Raw genomic sequence first — 21,231 nt, 5'->3', positions numbered from 1 at the left:
CAACAAACTGACTACGCATCTGCCTCCTTAAACTCTGCCAATGAAAAGCCCACAGTGCCCCAAGTTCCCCTTTGAAGCTCGTCTGCGCACTTTTACATTACAGTACAGTATTTTGTATTATTGTACTTTTAAGGTTGTTTTAATAACATTTCTGTTATGCTTTCATCCATATTACCCCAAGGATCAAGAATTATATACACATGACTTTAAACACCCTATTTATTGTCTGCGCATTTGTAGGGGCTAGCCTTCATCCTGACCCATGCGCCAATCCGGCTTTTGTTACCATAACAACTAAAGGCGGATCCTAAGCATTGCGACTTAAGTGGCATCTGCTTGCGGTAGCAGAGCCCAGGCTGTAACAAAACAATTTTAGCTGGTGAAGGAAGCACAGTATGATGTATGTGGACTGGACACATCGAAAAAAATAAAATAAAATTAACAAACATGCACTCATACGTTCCTTGTGTTTCACTCCAACTGTTGCTTGAAAGCAATTTGGGATCTTCTCAATCCACGACTTGATCCTATCCTTCACATACGTGGACACATTTTCAAAAATAGGCAGAAAACAGAAAAGACTTTTACGTGTTTAATTTCACACTCGATGGGTGGACAGACATTCCATAGAACTGACTCTTTTAATAAAACACAATAAAAAATCAACTTTCCATAGCATGTCCACTTTAATATATTATTTTTGTATGATTAATGTATTTCTTTAGCGACAGAGGATAAAAGATTGGATGAGCTGACCGAATAAAGTAGAATGCACTCAACCAGTTTGAACACGCAGAAGTAATCAATCGTCTCGCCTTAAGCTATTCATGTGAGTACCTAAAGCGCTCGAGACCATTTATTATATCTCCAGAAGCTGCAGTGATTTTTATTTGTGACAAAATAATTTGGTATACACTCCACACTCTTAAAAAATAAACAATACTATAAAAAGGGCACAAAAACTGTTGATGTAATGAGGTTTTCCATATAATTTTTAAAGTGTGCGTTGTCATACATGAAACAAAGACAAACCTAAGCTGCAAGCTTCTTCGCTAAAACAATTTAATATAATTTGAAGTCAGATATAGGTGTCAGCCTTCTAATAATAAACACACATCACAAAATGTGTATATATGAATGTTTAATTATGTAGTTAGTATTTGTTAAAGTTGTACATTTTATTTTCAGAAAGTGATTTTTTTTTCAAGCTGTCATTTATTTATTTATTTATTTATTTATCTATTTATTTATCTATTTACTTGGAGCACAGTGGCCTCTCACGTAAAATTTCAGGGATACATGTAAAAAAAATAAAAAAATAGGAGCAGATACTGACAATGGCCTTGGAAAGTTAATATTCACATTTTCACTCATTTTCACTATATTCCTGATAAATGGGCTGAAGGGTGGACCGAAATAATCAAGTTATAACATTTAATAAAACAAAATAAAATAAAATAAAGGACGTCACCAAATTTTCTGGCCCCAAATGTGTTGGTAGATGAAAAACGTACTTGTACTATCAATTTTAGGGTCAAAATGACACCATTTCAAAGAAGAAGAAAAAGATCTATAATCTAGCAAAGTGTGTGGGGATATTGTTGGTGGAAGGAAGACGAAGTCAAGCTGGAAGTTACCTTGGCCGCCCGTCTGGCTCGGTTGTGTAATTTCTCTCGGCGGACTCCATTTCCCGTCATGCCTTTCAAGGGCACGTTTTCGCGTCACCATCCGTTGCCAACAACTTGCCCAGCCCTCTCTCCGAGTGTGTGTGGCACCGGTGTGGCTGCAGGCTGAGCTGCTTCTTCCCCGAACCGGCCTGGAAAACTGGAAACATGCTGTCCTTCGCTGTGAGACAACTGGCCCGGGTGAGTGGTTCAATAGGAAAGCGTTTTAAATTCATTTTGTTTGTACGAAATTGGACTTTATCGTCACATCGCTCGCTAGCTAAAACACAAGGTGTTCTCTGGTCTTATAACGAGGTGATTCTTAACCACCTGCTTCTTCTTTTTTTTTTTTATGTCAGAATATTTCACATTGCACGCATTTATTTAAATGTGTAGTGGGTTTTGTTTTAGCTGTACATTTGTGACTAGGGCTCATTGGGAGCGCCAAGCTAGCCAGCTTGTGTTCACTGTGTCAGTGCAGTGGCTGCAGTAATGATGCAACAGCCACCACTCAGTTTCATCATGAGTTGCACTCACTGCAACTAGTCTAGAGTTCTTCACCTTATAATATTTTTTGAGTTTTGAATCTGAAAAAAAAAAAGAAGTACCTTCATGAAGACAATACTGTACTTACCTCCTAGGCATTTTTTTATTTTATTTTTTTAAACCACAACAGGTCAACTACCATACAAGGGTTTATCAATGTTTGGTCTTCAGCCTCAATAAAGGTTCCAAAGTGCAAATACAGCATGAAAAACGCCCAAGGGAACTCACTAAATATTAACTAAAGGAATTGATACTTAGGTAAGTTAGATAAGGTTGTTGTGTGTGTCAGAGAAAATACATACCAGGGGTGATTGGAGGACACAAACCTGAAAAGGGGTGCAAACACAACTATTTTTTTTTAAAATGCAAATGGATCCACTCACGATGAGAAAATCAGCAAGTGTGTGCATATGGCTCTTTTTGTGTATGGTGTACTCGAGAAGATGACTAAATGGCAAACCGCACATAACGATGAGAAGAATTCGCAACTGACCATTCATCTGTTAACCACCAGATTGCTGTTGTCCTTCTCATAGTGGCGAATGATTTGTGAGACACGTATAGAAACACTTAAAACAACCAATTACTCCTTCTTTATGATCGGCAACAGTGTGAGTTTCCTAACTGGCAAAGAGAGAAAGAATGTGTCCACACAAACGACTCCTACATTTTAGCAACGCTTTCATTTCACTGTTAAACAGTTTGTTGGCAGGATTTTGCACTTTGGTTGCTGTGGTTTCTTAATTAGCGAACTGCCTTCTTAACACTTAGAATTTGCAGTTCCTTCGAAATCATTTTTGAATTCTAAGAGATGCAAAATGTCATCATTGAGTTGACATCTGCAACAGTAATTAATGAATATATCAACATATACTGCTATGACCAACTCTTGGTCATGCTGTCAGAAATCTGATTTAAGGCTTTAATTTCGAATAATGAGTGACCCACGGTTCTAAAGTGTCACGAGCCAATAATTCAGAGACATTCTTGTAAGTCATAACTTTTCCGTTGCTTTGATTCACATGCTTGCATCTGTTTCTAATTGGTTTGCCTGATAATTGGTTAAGCGAGTGTCACAGGCTTAACTTTTAAAAGGTCTCTTTTGGCAAAGTCATGCGTTGTTCTCACAATATGCACGTGAGAAGAGTTGAGCAGTTTTGGAGTAGACCCATTCAGAATTCTGAAGGGGAAACTCAAAATAAAAATAAGTGACCTTCAGCTTTGTAGATTGTGATTATGACAAGCCTAAAAAATTAAATCTTCCGAGTTAATGTGGATTGTTTTTTTTGTTTTTTTCTCTGAGTGTATATTTTTTGGTTGAAAATGACATGGAGATATTGACGAAAAGTATTGCCTTTGCCATTATTGTTTTGTTTTTCTTAACAATAAAATGATTGATATCCCTGATATTATTGGGCAACTGTGAGGAAACACAGTCTTTGTCAATATTCCAAAGAATCCAGGTCACTTGAAGCATAATCTAGAACAGGGTCTCTCAACTACGCTCACCCTGGGATACACATTCTCAGTCTAATGTGCCCATTCGTAATGTAAACACAATAAAATGGTTGCAGAGGTGAACTGATTCATGCAACTTTGCTCGTTTTTCTATTGGATTAATGCACATGATGTTCTATTCTACCTATCACAATGCAACAGTGACACTCACTCAGCTAGTTTAAAAAATGTTTTCAGGCTGGGGAAAAGCCACATTAAACAGTACACGGATTTAAACGGTGCCCAGTGGAGTGTAGACTCATGCCATGGCAGCGGACAGCTGAGTGACTTGACGATCGGCTTCACTGGCGTCTTTAAAGCCTTGATTGTCACTCTGACAAACCTCCGACCCGGATCGAGTGAAGCCGCTGTGGGCTTTGCCTCCCATCACTGAACGCCTCTTCAGGCTCCTTCCGATTTCCTCAGTCGAGTGTCATCCAGACTGAATCACGGGGCAATTTGTAACGGACAGCCTTCCTATTAGCCGCTGACAGAGCAAAAGAAACTGTGTCAGACTGACGGATGCTTCTACTCTTGCTACTATCTAACGTATCTTACTTTCCTTCTTTATAATCCCCTCTCTTTTTTTTTTTTTCTTGTCTTACCTGGCTGATTGTTTGGTATGACCATTGTTGGACGGCAGTCATCTGTAAAATTGACTCGCCTCAAGAGTCGCCTCAGGAAATTGGCAACAATAATACAGAGGAAGGATGAATGGAACTATTTTAACGTTTCTTTCCCAACACCTTTATTTGTGACGGGGAAGGTAAACTGCCTTAAGTCACATTCGTACTGAGCAGTACAGTTCCAGGACGATAAACCATGAGGTGTGTTTGTGGAATGGTGATAGCTGCATTTTCATAATGTATTTAAGTGGAACACCACTGGCGTGATGTTCTGGCATTATCCCTGGTAAACATAAAACATCAACACATTTGAATCTTCTTGGTTGTAATTAAAGCGATACAAGACTTACAAATTTTCCAGTATTGGATTAGGCATTGTGCATCGAATAAAAGTGCAAATATCTCTGGCATCTTATTCCCTGTATTTTCTTTTAAACCGATAAGTATAAAAATAAGAACATACCGTGGTGAACGCCAATATACTGGTCACGTGACCGTGATGACGTATCCCGTGCGTAAATAACAGCTGCCGTCGTTCCTTGAAATGGGAGTTTGCTGACGTAATGGGCAAAAAAATGCCGTCTTCTATCCCAATTACTGCACCAATTCTGTTCAGCGTAAAATCCAATACTATACTTAATACAAAAATCTTCATAAAAAAAGTACTACAAAATCATAATCGCTCAACATGAATTGACAATTTTTTCAGGGAAGAGTTTAAATTAACCATTTCACAGAATAGCTGGGTAATTTTTCATAAGTCTTGTATTCCTTAAATAATGGTGTTCCACTGCAAGGTTTACCTTGTCAAGAAGAAAATACTGAAGACCATCGTTGTTTTGTGGTTATAAGTGTCCGATGTTCTGCGTGATGGTGTCAATTTGGAATTATTTTCTTTTGCACTCTTCCACGGACCTGTTGCCAAACTGAGGCAAGAGCTCAGCCGAGTTGGTAAAGCGCATTGGAAAAGGAGCTACAGCGTTCCCTCACTACTTCGCGGTTCGGTCGCCGCTTTTTTTGTTGTGGTCATGTGGCGGTTGGCACTTGACAAACATCTTTGGTGGATTAACACCACCTTCTGAAATGGAGTGTGGGTCTGTGTAATGGCAGTGCCAGTGATGCATCAAAAGTTGTTTATCAACCGGCAAAAGACAGAAGATGTCGAAGAAGAAGCAATAGTAATCATGGCAACTTGTGTGGTTTCTGGTTTTGGCTACATTGCGACATGAGTTTGTGGTTAAGGTAAGCCATTTTAAGATTAAAAAGAAAAACTTGAACATAGTTATTAAACTGTCATTTCATTGTCATTGTCCTCATGTACTGAGTGCGCATCCACTCACCTTAATTTATGACTGCAGCCTATAATCAGCAACTTGGTATTTGCATTTTAAAAGTTACATTTATTTATTTATTTTTTTCATTTTATTTATTTGTGTTTACAAGTGTTTAGAAGAGTGGAAACTGCAAAGTAGTGATGGGACACTAAATCAGATTCATTGAATTTCTAGCCTCTCATTAGTTTTCTTCAAGTTCACCTTGGACCGACAAGGTAATCCGTTGCCTAAAAATAGTGCGTGTGTGACACATTTGGTGCTCGTGCCTCGGCTCCTGTGCTCTTCAGATCACTTTATGCCGACGATTATTAATTAATCTCCACTAACCGTCAGGAAGGGGAAATGAGTCGGCAGAGTGCGCGGATAGACCTCAGGGAACTGACCCATGTGTTTGTTTAAAAGCAGCCCCGTTCCACTCTGAGGCAAATTTGATGAAAAGCTAATAACAAAAGAAAAGCGACGCTGCTGCTGCTACTTGGCACCGGATGCTTAGCGGCGTAAGGTGACAGGAGGAGGGAGGGAAAGCAGGGATGAGGCATGGCAAGAGTTTTTCTGGCTTTCTGTGCCACTGCTGTGGCCCTCCCTCAGACAGCAAAGGACAGTTTCCGTCAAGGTTTAATGACCCGTGTGATTTCTCAGCAAGAGGCAGCCGGGCCCTCGTCGCCTCCTATACTCCCCCCTGCGCGTCCTCCTCTTCCTCCAGAACCCTGCAGGGGAAAGTGGGTGAGGGATTGTCTCCCCTTTTTCTGCCTTCACTGCCACAGGTGACAGAAGGCCAGGGCAGAGAGTCGAGCGCCTCTGCCGTTAACATGCCAGCCGCCTCCCTTGGCGTGTCACCATTGTCCTTCCCGCCTCCTGCAGGAGCACAGCTAGCGGCGGGATGGATGTTGAATCATGAGGCGCTTTCTTTCACATCTCTTCGGGGCCGGGGTCATCGGTAGCGTAGCGCTTCACATTGCTCACTTTGAAGCAGGTGGCATGGGAGCAATTCCCCATTCACAACTGCCCTGCGACCGACTGGCCACCAGTCCAGTGAAGGGTTGCGATCACCTGAGTAACTTTTATCACGCTGTCAAAATAGAAAGAGTACAACTGTGGTACATCACAGTGTCCATGAAGTTGGAGGAAAAGGGGGGAGGGTTGTCCTTTCAAAAACTTTTTACAACGCCGTTTCCTCCCATGAGAATAATCTGATCACAGAATTGTTCACTTCTTAGTGGCATAAAAAAATGCTGGTTATATCTTGCATAAAAACTCGTGGTGTGGAAGTTAAAGCATTAACTAATCCAAAAAAAATGAATCATGTATTAACACAGATTAATCACACTATTATTTATGGGCACCTTTTTAATTCAGCGGTTAATTGTGATTAATCAAAATTCTAAAATGTGATTAATCTGAAAAAAAAATTATCATTTGACAAATCTAATAAAAACGAACCACAAGCAACAACTCAAAACAGATCCCTTTTCATAACCCAAGTGTTTCGGAGTTCTGATGCTCTTGTCCGACTGTTGCTTGAAATCACAGGCGGTGGTGCGGTACTGCAGTAGTATGTAAATTAGGCCTACTGTGACATCATAATCTGGTGAAATTCAAAACGGCTTTTTCATAGGCGCAGTTTCAGAAAAATACTGTCGGTAGCTCACAATAGACACTTAATTGGTGGGCATAAAGTAGTTTTAAGTCATATTTCTGTCCCCTCTAAATATTTAGACTAGCAGAGTGAGATGATAAAAATGTTTTCATTGGTCATTTAGATGCTGAGTGCTGAATATGAGATCTGGCTTTCATATTAATTTCTTATTAATTGATCAAATGCGCATAGTTGGACATTGGACAGTCTGAACTTGGTATATCGATACTGTACTGTGAAAGATAATGCCATAGCCTATATCAGCTTTTCCCAACCTTTATGGAGTTGTATGAACAGGTGGACAGTATAGGATGCACAGGTTTATTGTACTTTCTGCCCTGTAAATCAAGACCATTTAATTGTCCTGCCTCTCAAAATATGTTGCTGGCATAGAAAAATTACAAATAGATATATTATCTAATTTAATAAATAATTTCCAAACAAATTAAGTGAAATTAGATTATTTCCTGTCGGATGAACTGTCATGGCACCCTTGTTGGAATCACTGCCACATATCATATTAATAGATGCATTAGGCTCTAGTGCTGAACATGATAGGCAGTACAGAAAAGGGATCTTGTCAGGAAACATGGCAACGCTTTGCTTTCTTTCAGTTTGTGACGTCCAAATCTTCATGCGCTGCGTTGACTAAGCCTGCTGATGTGCTTTTGTGTTCATTTCCAGCCAACTCTCGATCTTTTTAATTGCTTTTTAATGACGCTGTTCAAGGGACGCTACCCCAGCACACAATCGGTTGACGATAACTACAGACCTGCAGCGGCGAGGGTGGTTTTGACTTAACTGTCGACAACTGCTGATTAAGTGACGTAAGGCCACCAATCTTTTGTGAGCCCAATCAGCATTCAGATGTTTTTCATTGTGCTTATACAGCCTCCTCTTCTGTGTGTGATGAGGTATTCTCTTCACTCTGCACAGGCAATTGATTCCTCATACGGTTTAAGACACCTGACACATATTTCTCTCCAACGATGTTGCCTTGAAAGCAACTGACTTGAATAGTTTGCTGTATTTCTGGCCATTATTTTTTGAATTAATCCATGAGTCCGATTCCAAATATAATTGATTCAGTTACTGATTTTGTCTTTACCATGAGGAAAATAGGTAATCATTGTTCGTTGTTTTCCAGTAAGAGAAATTTTTATTTTGTTCAAAACAAAGACCGCTTTCTTGCAGGACTACAGAAATTGAAGAATAATTCATTACTGTTGAAGAGCTCAAATGAGCATTTGGGTAATTTAAAATTAAAGACAAAAAATAAATAAATAAATATACCTGAACGATTCTGTGATGATCAAAAACCATTATTGATTAATTTGATAATCGATTAGTTGTGGATTAATCGTTGCACCTCTACACCGGACATGTTTTTGATGGGGGTAAATTTGGGCTCGACGTCTTCCACAATAAACTCGTCCAACTATGCCTTTTTTTTAGGTCATTCTAGAACACAAAATGATGTGTTCACACAAGTTTCGAAGCATTATATTGGAAAACACATTCAGTCACAGCTAAGGCAAGTGTGCCTCAATACTTCTGTCCACATATATAGCGTACACAGACTCAAATGATCCAACGTCGCAGTAGCGGAACTGGCCTAGTCCAGATTAGATAAGACGGAAATGCTGAATCCATTCTCTCTTTTGGTACACTGAGGCTGTAAAAATTGCTTTGTAAAAGTGCTGATGGCGGCGTAATGAACAACCATGCTGATAATTCATATCATGAAAACATGCAAGTGTCCAATTCCATCAGGCTACATATTAGAAATTTTCAAATAAAACTGAAAGGAGAGGAAATGTATTTGACTATTATAACTGATTGAGTGAACATCATGTAACTAAATTAGTGATTTTGTTGAAACCTCTCTGTCCAGATATTTTCCCAGATCGTCTTAATGTCTCTAATATTGTATGTAAAACAAACAAACAATTTTTTAAGCATTCTTTTTTTAATCTTTTTTTTTTAATCTTTTTTTATTTATTTATTTATTTTTTATTTTTTTCCAATCCCCATAGCCATTATGCCAGCGTGCCCCAGCTCGCATATGCGCACGCGGGCAACAGTCCCACGCTGCCAGCCGTGCGGCGGTCGAAGATCAGTCGTGGACAGGCCAGGAAAGTCTGGCTCAGGACGACCCGGAGATGTGGGACCTGCTGTTAAAGGAGAAGGACCGACAGTGTCGTGGCTTGGAGCTAATTGCATCAGAGGTAAAAAAAAAATAAAAATAAATCAATGAAGATCAAAGTTCTCAAGCTGGATTTTGATTGGTGGTTGCTAAGAACCGCCACTGTTGATAAACTGATGTTTTCTAGGTCAGTTTATCTTTATTAAGCAATGCCTAATCATTCAAATTTCTCCTCCTTGTATCGTGGAAAAACACTTTGACTCGCACCAAAGCAGCTTTGGGTAGTGTCCTGTTTTCATTTGAAGGCCGGAAGAGGTGAAATCTTCCTTGACAAGCTTTTCCACCGCCTGCTTCTTCCTCGCCACAGTAGCTGTTCAGCGAAGTGTGTCGGCCGCTCCTCCACACAAAGCCGCGCGCCGCTCTGGTGCGAGATAACGTTGATATCTTTATTCTGCCTCTTCCACGCCTCGTGCAGCGCGGGCCTGAGGAGAGCTCAGTGCGGCTCAGGCAGGCTCCCGGCTGTATTTTTCCCCACAAGTGCAACCACACACGTGCACATGATTCACATGATGATGCACATGAAGAGGGAGAGATACAATACTTAATATCTTGAAAAAAGAAAATAAACATTTCATTGATTAATTCATTTGTATATCGACTTTTGCATCCCGTCTGTGGCACTTGAAACAAAATTTTGGGCTGTGGATGCACTTGTGAGGCATGACAGAAACTAATAAATAAATGCTACACTCCAATCAAACTCACCGCAGCAATAAATCCTCCCTTTTGCAAGGATTATTTTTTTAATTTAATCTGTTTGAGAAAGGGATCTTTTTTAATGATCATTTATTTTAGTGATAATTTTGGTGGCTGTGATTTATGGAGCTGTTGAATTGTAGGTTATACAAGCTCTTGCAAATGCGTACACCCACCACCACCACCATATAAAATCAGATATAGGCATACTGCCAAAAAATTGCTTTTATACATCTGAATACATAGGTGATAAGAGGTACTTTTATGTCCTTGACTGACCATTGGGATAATTAACAAACCATTAATCAATTATTTTTTTAATTAATATTAGATACACTTTACTAGTGTCACTTTTTTTTAAGAATACTTTTTTTTTTTTTTCACAGTGATTGTTTTCAAAGTTAAACATGAAATTTTATTCTGCCATTAAACGCAATTAGGGCTGCAACAGCAAAACGATAATCGATAAAAATCAATATTTAAAAGTAATGGCAATGATTTTCATTATCGATACGTTTGTCCATCATCAGTCCAATTCAGTCTCCAGTTTTAAGCAACATTTAGTCTATCAAGTTTCATAATAAGTTAGCCACTTTAAATATTAATAACATACAAGAACATGTTTTGCCTGTATAAACTATTTGTAATGGAAAAAGGCCAAATATTCTTATGAACCTGAAATCTTGTGTTTATGTTTAGAAGGTCCATTATATGGCCATGTTTTTAATTAATTCAGGACCTTATACGCTTACATTACATGCATTCACAGAATACTTTCCCGTCCACTGGAGTCAATACGTTATCAAAAATGATGATGACTTAGTCTCACCTCTTATTGCCTAACACACTTTAATTTGCCGCCCTTATCTCTCGTGTTGACTCGTGCAATTCTTCGGGGCACTTTTTTGTTTGTGTTCTCACCACAGAATTTCTGCAGCCGAGCCGCTCTGGAGGCTCAGGGCTCCTGTCTGAACAACAAATACTCTGAAGGCTACCCAGGGAGAAGGTGAGTGTGTCAGTTTAGCAAACACTGTCTTGTTAGTGGTGTTAATAGACATGCAAACATGGGGATGCAAATGTGGTCGCACATCCCAAATAGCAAAGGGAAACCTACCATTCCTGCACATTTTGCCTTTGTTAATGGAATAAAACAGAAGAACAATGTCGTTGATTAAATTGTTGTGACACAAATAAGTTTGTAAGATCACACACACCCCTGTTCAAGTAAGTGTTTTTTGTGATGTATATTAAAAAAAAAAAAAAAAAAAAAGTGACCAAAAGAAATAATTTCAAAAACTTTTTCCACATTAGAGTGAAACTGAATTTAAACATTAAAAAAAAAATATGAGGAACTAAAAACAACACAAATAAAGTAATTGGGATGTGGCAGTGTTCAGAATGAACCAATCATATTCAAAGTTAAATGGGGGATCAGCACACATTTAAAATGCCTCCGGTCACATTTTTGAATAGCCCCATACAGTTATATCCATTTATACAAAAGCTGGCATTTGAACAGGGGTGTGTAGACTTTTTATGCCCACTGTGTATTATTATTGCTCATGTTGACTAAAAATGTTCTGTTTCTCTGGTGTACAGATACTACGGCGGAGCAGAAGTGGTGGATCAAATTGAGCTCTTGTGCCAAAAGCGAGCCCTGGAGGCCTTTGACTTGGACCCGGACAAGTGGGGCGTCAATGTCCAGCCTTACTCGGGCTCCCCCGCCAACTTTGCCGTCTACACTGCCGTGCTCAACCCCCACGACCGCATCATGGGACTGGACCTTCCAGACGGAGGACAGTCAGTAGTTTTTCTACTTAATCTCTACATGCCGTGATATACGTTATCTACAAAAACTCTTGATTTAACTGTTTGAGTGCAGTTCTTTCAGTCATGTTGTGTTTTATTGCCCTCCCCTGCCCCCAGTCTGACCCATGGCTACATGTCAGATGTGAAGAGGATCTCAGCCACCTCCATCTATTTTGAGTCCATGCCCTACAAACTCAATGTAAGTGGAGCCCCCTTTACCCTCTACTTCACGCTTGTTTACGATCCTGAAGTCATGATAAACAGTCGTTTCACTGATATTTTCCAAGTGTGCAACAGTCTGCCCTCAGGGAACATGAAATGGCTGACACCTCCCTCACCTCCCATTTATGTGCTACATACGCAATTGCTGTGTTTTTATGCGTCTTATTCCGACAAATGTAGCATCGTTTTTGTTTGCCACAAAATGCCTGAAAACTCGCACACATTTTTGCAAGGTGTGTTTACAGGTGAAAACATATCCCTTTAGGGGTCCCTAAAAATAATGTTATGATTGTTGGTAGTAGTAGTAATAGTACTATTAGGGATGTCCCTATCATATTTTCTTGCACCCAAATATCAGAGTTACCTAATTTTGATATATACTGAGTGCCAATCTGATACCTCGGCAATTAAGAGGGAAGAAAAGAGCCCATCCAACTTCTCTCAATTACTTAATTGAAAATAAAATAATTGTAAAAAACTAAAAATATTCAAATGAAGGTCCCTGCATGATACATTTTTATGGCTTGAAGTCCATAGTGGTTTAAATCAAGTAAACAAATATGATATTTTATTCTTTATTTTAGTACATTTACAAATCAGATTATTATTTTTTTCCCCCCCAGCAGTTGTTTTCACGATATTGTGGGGAGGTTGGTGATATGTGTATGTATGTGTGTGTGTGTATATATATATATATATATATATATATATATATATATATATATATATATATATATGTGTGTATGTAAAAGGTCACAATATTGTGTTATAGAAACCCACCCCCCACCCCCAATATTGTACTTTTGTACATAACAGCAATGCATATAAACAACCTACAATCTTTAATAACACTGAATATTGAGGCACTTACTTGCTACACATTGAGTTCCTCCACATATTGACTTGGTTCACGAACGTATTACGTTCCCCTTCATCTGATCATTAGCGTGGATTTTAAACATAGAAGGGCCAAAACATGCCTTGTGAAATTCAAAATATACTAAAAAAAACTAGCCACTAGATGGTGCTCGAACTGCACAAACATGCTTTTAATATTGTGACATGATGGCGATGACGATATTGTGGCAATTTTAATATCACAATGTTGCCATTATTGTTACGTCGCAAACCTTAATTGTTATTCTCAGGAATTTAACAAAAAGCTAACCAATGTTGCATGGTGAGTCTCTTTTCCATCAAGGCACGCTTAGCGATAGTTGCCTGATGGATGGCCCTGAGAGTCACCCTGCCCGGGCCTTTGTGATGCATGGGCAGCCGGGACCTCTCTGCGGGAAAGATAATGGGAAATCGACAGGCCGGCCATCACCGCTGGTTCTGCCCTCACGACGGCCAGCTTGATAGAGCGAGCGGGCAGCCGTAGATGTGCTCTGCAGATGGGAGATGATCAGATTGTCTAAATAAAGCGCTCCCTTCCTGCTCCTTTCACCCGTCTCACATTTTCTCTCACCTCCTCCCTTTTTCCTTGCCGGTTTCATCTCTCTTTTCTCAAGCTTGAGAGGAGGGGGAGCTTTACACATTCCTTCTAATTTGACTTATTTCGATAAAAGAGCACAGGCTGTCTCCAAACCATCCTTCCATGTGTTTCGCTTCGGTTGAGCGGGCCCCTGAAAGGTTACATTAGGGGCCGTATCGCCTCAATTGCTCTTCTTTGATATGACGTGTCGAGATATCTCTTTTTAAATAAATTCCTTCCTCCTTTTAAGGTAGCAGCAGCGTCGAATGAAAATAATCTCTTTGATGTTGTTTGCAAAGGAGCGTCAGATTTTCTAACATTTTTTTTCCTCTCCTCTCTCTTTGTAATATAATCTGGTTCCTTCCCAATTTCTATACTAAATCCCACCCCTCCCCTGGTCTTCTTCTTCTCCGCTCCTCTTCAACGCTTCCCCGCCACTCAGCCTGCGACAGGACTCATCGACTACGACCAGATGGAGCTGACGGCCAAGCTGTTCAGGCCCCGGCTCATCATCGCCGGCACCAGCGCCTACGCCCGCCTCATTGACTACGCTCGCATCAAGAAGGTGCGCAAGCCTCACCTGCCCTTGACCCCCACGACCCCTGTCTCAGCCTGCTTTTTACAACTCCTGTGTCAAAGATAACCTCCAATCAAGTACAGTTCAAAAGAATAGGCCTACTTTACAAACACTATTTCAGGCAATTTGAGAGGAAGAAAGGGAGCTCGTCCCCTCGGTTCAACATAAGTGATTGGCACCAAGATGACGTCTGTCCGATGGCGTCAAGGGAATATTTTGTATGACACATGGCTCTGGCCTGAACACAAAAGCAGGAATTAGACAAGTTTTTCAGTGAATGACGCTCCATAGGTTCCCCCCAAAAGCTTCAAATTGAATTGTTTATTCCCTGCATGACTTTATTATGCTGCCCCATAGTGGGCAATGCAGACACACCAGAAGGAGCAGCACAATGAATTCAATTGCAGCATTAAATCATGGGGCAGAAACTGAATCTTTTTTTTTTTTTATTATTAAATATTTTAAATTCAAAATAGTTTTTTTTCTTTTTTATATGTGTAAAATAAACTGGAAGTTGACCAGCATCTGATTCTGTTTGGTTCCACTGTAACTTGACAATACTGCAGGATTCCTCTAACTTGCCAACGCCACTTAGCTTCCTCTCGTCGACTTAACCAGAGCGAAGGCAGACACTCCCTGGAACTTCAAACCCACACTTCACTCTCGCAAAGTGCACCAGAGAGCCTGTTATCTTTTTTTTTTGTGTTAGACTCGCTCGCCGATTCATCTTGGTTGCACGGCTTCACTTTGGGAAGGTGCCATCAGACGGAGTGTCCCGCCATTACGGCGCTGTGTGTCTTTATTAAGATCCATAACGACTCTGCCACTACACCTGAAGTGGAGCCATATTTCTCCACCCCACAACTAGCGGCGTCTCTGTGGAACCGTTCACTGTTTTATGGCACAAACCGGCAGACTCCTCGACAGATTTCCAGTGTCGTTACCTGCATAGCCTTTAGAGCAACACCAAAATACCGACTACTCCCAATCCTCCCGTAGGCAGTGATCACCCCCCCCCCCCCCCTCTCGCCAGAGAACCCACTAAAAAACATGTTGTGATCCAGTTAAGATTTTCATGATAATGCACATTTTTACTGGAGCGCTGAAAGGATGCAAGGCTCTGATCCCTCGCCAGCGAATCATTTGCATGTTTTTTTTTTCTGGTAACTGGCAAGAGAAGGCGGAGATGTGTCCCATGGTGTCGTATTATACATTACATGTGGCTCCTCAGAAGAATGCTGACATGCTAAATGCACCAGCTCTCATTTGAGATACTTTTGTCGTCCTTTTATCACGTCTTCTATAATGTTTGTTCTCATTAGGATTACAAGATGTCACTATACACCTTGGACTTGTTGCCAGTCAATTGCAGGGCGCTTTTAGACACGTTTTTGGCATGTGAGAGGAGAGGAAGTCTGAGGAAACCCATGAGAGCACAGGGAGCGCATATAAACTCCACACAGAAGAGCCTAAGCTGAGATTTGAACCCGGAACTTCTCACCTATGAGGTAGATCTGCTAACCCCTAATGCAATGGACTGCACTTCTACCAAAGTTTAAGGGAAGAAAAAAAAAAAAACTAAAAAGGATACCTCTCACTCGTTGATTATTAAATACAAAGAAGGCGACTACGCAAATTACTGATGTGACTTCAGGTTTCTGCTTAATAGAATACATGTAGATATAGTGGTGGGGTCAAGAAGACTGTTTCTTCAATATGATGATTACACCAAATCCACACAGACATCAATTATGCAACAAAAATTTTTACTTTTTTTTTTTTTTTTTTTTTTTTTTAAAGTTTTAAAAAGTTTGTGTCTTCCTCAGCTGTGCACAGACATCAAGGCCTACATGCTGGCCGACATGGCTCATATCAGCGGCCTGGTGGCAACCAAGGCCATCCCGTCTCCGTTCGAACACGCCGACCTGGTCACGACCACCACACACAAGTCCCTCCGAGGAGCCAGGTAACACGCGACCAACCTTAAACTAGAAACGTCCATGTTGCCGACATGCGCGTCAATCGCATCGCTGCTTACTTGTTTTGTTTTGTTCAGAGCGGGTCTCATCTTCTACCGCAAGGGCGTTCAGTCCGTGGACAAGAAGGGCAAGGAAGTCCTGTACGACCTGGAGGACAAGATCAACTTCTCGGTCTTCCCCTCGCTGCAGGGCGGTCCTCACAACCACGCCATCGCAGGTGTTGCCGTGGCACTCCGGCAGGTAGAAGAAGCAAATTCAGTCAGAATCGCCGTCATCTTTAATTACCAAGTTTGTTAAAACGCGCATGTATTCTGCCGCTGCTACTTGAACCCATCACGAAAACACAATTTAGGACATAAATACTAAAATATATAAAGTGTCTATACTAAGGGTGTCACGATTTCGATTTTTTATCGAAATCGATCGAAATTACGTCACGATTTCGAGCATCGAAATAGAAGAGAGGACACACGATTCGATGCCCCCCCCCCCGCGCCCGCCGCCACCGCCGCCACCTCCCAGGAAAGCAAATGAGACGCAGCCATTCAGCTACTAGCTAACGGCACTTGTTAGCTGACTTCTCCTGCAGTCATGATGGCAAGCGCGGACAGACACAGCAATGGTGCTTCAAGCCGCTCCCGCTTCTCTCGTCACCAGTTTGGAAACATTTTGCGTTCCCGGTGAGTTATGTCGACAACGTTCACGTTGTCGATAAAAAGACCACAGTTGCAAGATATGCTATGTGCGCGTACTGTACTCGGCCACGGTGTTACGCCCGGCTCGTCAAGGGGAAGGGAAGTAACACAATAACAGAAAATATAGAGTAGATAAACACGGGTCGACTTTAACATCTGAGTAGTTTTAATTGAAATTTCAGGCAGGGGTTTGACAAGGGAGTGAAAGTGGAAGGTGAACAAATAATAACCGCATTTGACAGAACTGACAGAACGGAGGAGAAACAACAATAACCAATAGGGGTATAATACACGGATACACAATAGCGTCGCGCTGGCACAGTCGTCCAATCGGAGTGTCGCGCTGGCACAGTCGTCCAATCGGAGTGTCGCGCTGGCACAGTCCTCCAATCAGAGTGTCGCGCTGGCGCATTCAAACTGAAGTACCATTATACGGGCACCAGCCGACACAAACACACACATACATACTAGGGGAGCGGAGCCGGCGGCGGGCCCGAGCCGCCAGCCGTAACAACGGGAAACACGACAAACATGACGGGACATTTACGCAGGCATCACAAAGATTTAGATTTATCAAATTCAACTAGAAGTGGGAAAACAACGGTCCAACCAACTATTTCATCCTCATTTACAGTGAAACTTCCACACACTTCAGCTCGCGCGAAACGCCAGATCCATAGGTCTATTTATAGCAGCAGACCTGCAGCCTTGGAAAACGCTGGATTCAAACATTTAATTAGTGTACTTGAACCACGCTACAGTATGCCCAGCAACTGTAAATGTTGGGATATAGTTTGTTCAGGCTGTATTTGTTCCATGACTTTGGATACAATATATTTTTTGTTGTTGTTGCACATTATTTTAAGAGGAACGCACAGCACACTGTTGTAACCAAAAACAGTCAATAGATGGCAGGCACCCACTGTGACTTTTTGTTTTTGTTTTTTTATTTTTTATTTTACACTTCAGTAAGAACAAGACGGTTAACTTTATATTGTAAATAAATTCTTTGAATTTGATCATTCCTGCCTAATGTCAATTATCATATATTACATAAATTTACACAAAAATAATATGGAAATTGCATCACCTATATGTAGCCCATCTTTTGAAATAAGATTTACTGTACAATGAATAGAACCAATGATCATAGACTAGCCTTAGCCTACAGAAGCATATGCCTCTGTGTTATAAAGTGGGGGAGCGGAAAAAAAAAAAAAAAAAAAATCGAAAAAAAAATCGAATCGTGACCCCAAAATCGAAATTTAAATCGAATCGTGGAGTTGGCGAATCGTGACACCCCTAGTCTATACTGATAACAGCGACAATTGTGCAAACATCCTTACTCAACAATCTGCATGTTGCTGTGATTTCAGGCTCAGTCTCCCATGTTTAAGGAGTATATTGCCCAGGTTATCAAGAACTCCAAGGCCATGGCTAATGCGCTACTCAGCAAAGGTTACACCCTGGTGTCAGGTAATCCATTTTGGCCTGTTTCACGAATAGTAAAACTTAAATTGACAACACCGCCAAAATACATTTTTAATTGCCTATAGATGCAATGTGTGCCAAAGCACTACTTTTGTGCAAAGCAAATTCCTCAACTCACTTCAGCATAGCTTCTTGGCACTGCAATATGTAATTTCCCTGTGAAAATGCTAAATAGGTTCACTGAAATCTGAAAAAGGAGCTGTCAGTTGCTTAGTACAAAAGATATTTATTTTTAAAACTAATTTAAATATGACGATGCAGGTCATTCAATAATTCACGTGTTCATCATGTGCATATCGTCGCTGCTATGTGAAAATACTTATGTCCATTTTTTCCACTTTTAATATGTTTACGATTTTGGGATGTCTGGATTGTTTCATCCTAAAAAACATAAAAATGACAAAAATGGACAGAAGTGTTTTTCACATAGCAGCGACAATATGGAGTAATGTCATTGTAGTCAGTCAAGAAATGGGGATCTAGCTTTTGTAGTGCTTCCACAGTCTCCACATGCACAATTTTATGATGGAATAGTCAAAATCAATATAATATCTTAAGCATTAAGCCTTGGAAGCTTGTAATATTTTACAAAGGTCAAAAGAGAAAATAATTGCTTGGATCCACATTTTTCTTCGACTGTGCACGACTTTTCCGACAGCCCCAACAAAATTCCATGGAAATCTTTTTTTTTTTTTTTTTTTTTTTTTTTTTTTTTTTTCCCCCCCTGAATCCTGCATACACGTGATCAAACAAATCAACGGACTAACAGTAATACAATTCAAATTGAAAATCAGACCACATTCAAAAGTCAATTCTCTTGTTTTTGAGACATCTCGGCCACATCAAAACTCAGGTGAAATGTTTCAGGGGGCACCGACAACCACCTGGTCCTGGTGGATCTGCGGCCCAAGGGCATCGACGGCGCCCGGGCCGAAAGGGTGCTGGAGCTGGTCTCCATCACGGCCAACAAGAACACCTGCCCCGGCGACAAGAGCGCACTGACCCCTGGAGGCCTCAGGCTGGGTAAAGGGACACGCACCATCTTGCGCTTTACTGCCTCTTCACAGAATGCTTTTATGTTTGTTTATGTAAAAATACAGCCACGCATACGGAAGTGAGTCAGCCACCACCAGCGCTCAGCAGTGCATGATTAATTAAATATGTTTAGCTTATTAATCATCTTCCAGGAAGTTCACGAGCTCCACATTTATACCGCCTCATTTTTATTTATTTATTTATTTTTTAGCATAATCTCCAGGCTAGAGCTTTACCTCCACATGTTGACGTTTATGATTATGTTGATTTGCTCTTAAGTGACCATGCAACCATGACAAAGAGACTCTAGAATAAAATAGAATACACCATTATTAGCCCCTCAATTGGGAAAATCTAATTTTAGCCGGGAAATGGACTTTAGTAGCCACTGTAACATACATATTTTTGTTTTTAATGGACTCCATCTTGCTCAGCCAAGTTTCAGTCAGCAAAAAGTTACCCGCGCTACTTTAGTTTGATGTGTTTACCTGGTGTGTGTTGCAGGCGCCCCAGCTCTGACCTCCAGACAGTTCAAAGAAGCCGACTTTGTGCGGGTCGTGGAGCTCATGGACGAGGGCTTCCAGATCGCCTTGGACGTGAAGAAAAAGACAGGTGAGCGCTCCGAAACGCATTGCGGCGATGCAAGTACAAACTGTGAATTAGTGATCAATCACGTGGCCGCCCTGCATCGATCCGGCTTTTTCATCTTCTCTCCCGTTGCTGCGCAGGAAAGCTCCAGGACTTTAAGAACTTCTTACTGGAGGACCCCAAGACGGTGGCCCGTATCGCTGAGCTGCGTCACCGCGTGGAAGCGTTCGCCAGGCCTTTCCCCATGCCGGGCTTCCACGACCATTAGGAAGATTGCCAGTCCTGTTTTAAAAAAAAAAAAAAAAAAAAAAAAAAAAAAAAAAAAAAAAGCAGGCCTCGTATTGAGGTTTAACAATAAAAATCGCCAGATTTTATAGTACAGAATAACCTATTTTCTATTGTACATTGAAAAGATTGTTCTTTTACTTACGGTTGCCACTTTTCATCAAGATACACTCTGTAGTCTTAATTTTATAAAGCAACTTAACCAGTGTCACTCATTTATCCTGATGTTTCCCAACATTGATCGAGTCATTGAATTTAACTTGCATCAACCTATGCGGAGTTCATAAGTTTTCACTTTGCCTCGGTTTTCTCCGGCCTACTCCCACATTCCAAAAACACAACTTTAAATTGTCCCTACGTGTTAACGTATGTGCGTGCAGTTGTTTGTCTATGTGGCTTGCAATTTGACTGGCAACCGGTTTGGAGTGCAATCCATTTCTTTTGCCAAAAGTCGGCAGGGATAGTCTCCTGCCCACGGCCCGAATGAGGACAAGAGCTATTGAAAATGGATGTTTGGAAAAACAAATTGACAAGCACAAAATAATACTCGATGACAATTTAATTTCTGTTTTTTGTTTTGTCCTCCCCCATAGCTACTAACATATTTCAAATAAATATTGCTTTTCAATCTATATTGGGTTCACAGACCGCCATAATCACTGCATCAGTGATCAGTTTAGGTCTGTCTTGTTTCTTCCTTTGCACAGCTTCTCTTGAAAGTACACCTTGCCAAAATACAGCATTTTATTTCTCCTGTTTCAACTGACTTGCTTGCCAACAGAGTTTGATATAACATTGATGGAGTCTAAATAAAATAATTCAAAAGAATGCGTCTTGTTTTATCAGATATAAAGTTTTTTTTGTTTTTTTT

The 21,231-nt window shown here is 40.7% G+C and overlaps 1 protein-coding gene across 1 annotated transcript; it reads left to right on the top strand.

The window, feature by feature from the left end:
* The first annotated feature begins 1,701 nt into the window (after positions 1-1,701).
* Positions 1,702-21,188, top strand: shmt2 (serine hydroxymethyltransferase 2 (mitochondrial)). Its single transcript, XM_077529988.1, has 12 exons — positions 1,702-1,865; positions 9,340-9,531; positions 11,132-11,211; positions 11,805-12,005; positions 12,132-12,213; positions 14,153-14,275; positions 16,114-16,253; positions 16,344-16,506; positions 18,338-18,437; positions 19,320-19,475; positions 19,992-20,099; positions 20,216-21,188. Exons 1-12 carry the CDS (start codon positions 1,833-1,835, stop codon positions 20,341-20,343), a joined length of 1,506 nt encoding a protein of 501 aa, XP_077386114.1. The 5' UTR covers positions 1,702-1,832; the 3' UTR covers positions 20,344-21,188.
* The last annotated feature ends 43 nt before the right edge of the window (positions 21,189-21,231 follow it).

The sequence above is a fragment of the Festucalex cinctus genome, chromosome 8 (genome assembly GCF_051991245.1).
Source record: "Festucalex cinctus isolate MCC-2025b chromosome 8, RoL_Fcin_1.0, whole genome shotgun sequence".
NCBI classification, from domain to species: Eukaryota; Metazoa; Chordata; class Actinopteri; order Syngnathiformes; family Syngnathidae; genus Festucalex; species Festucalex cinctus.
Note: the sequence above shows the minus strand (reverse complement) of the source record. Positions and strands in the feature narration are given on the sequence as shown.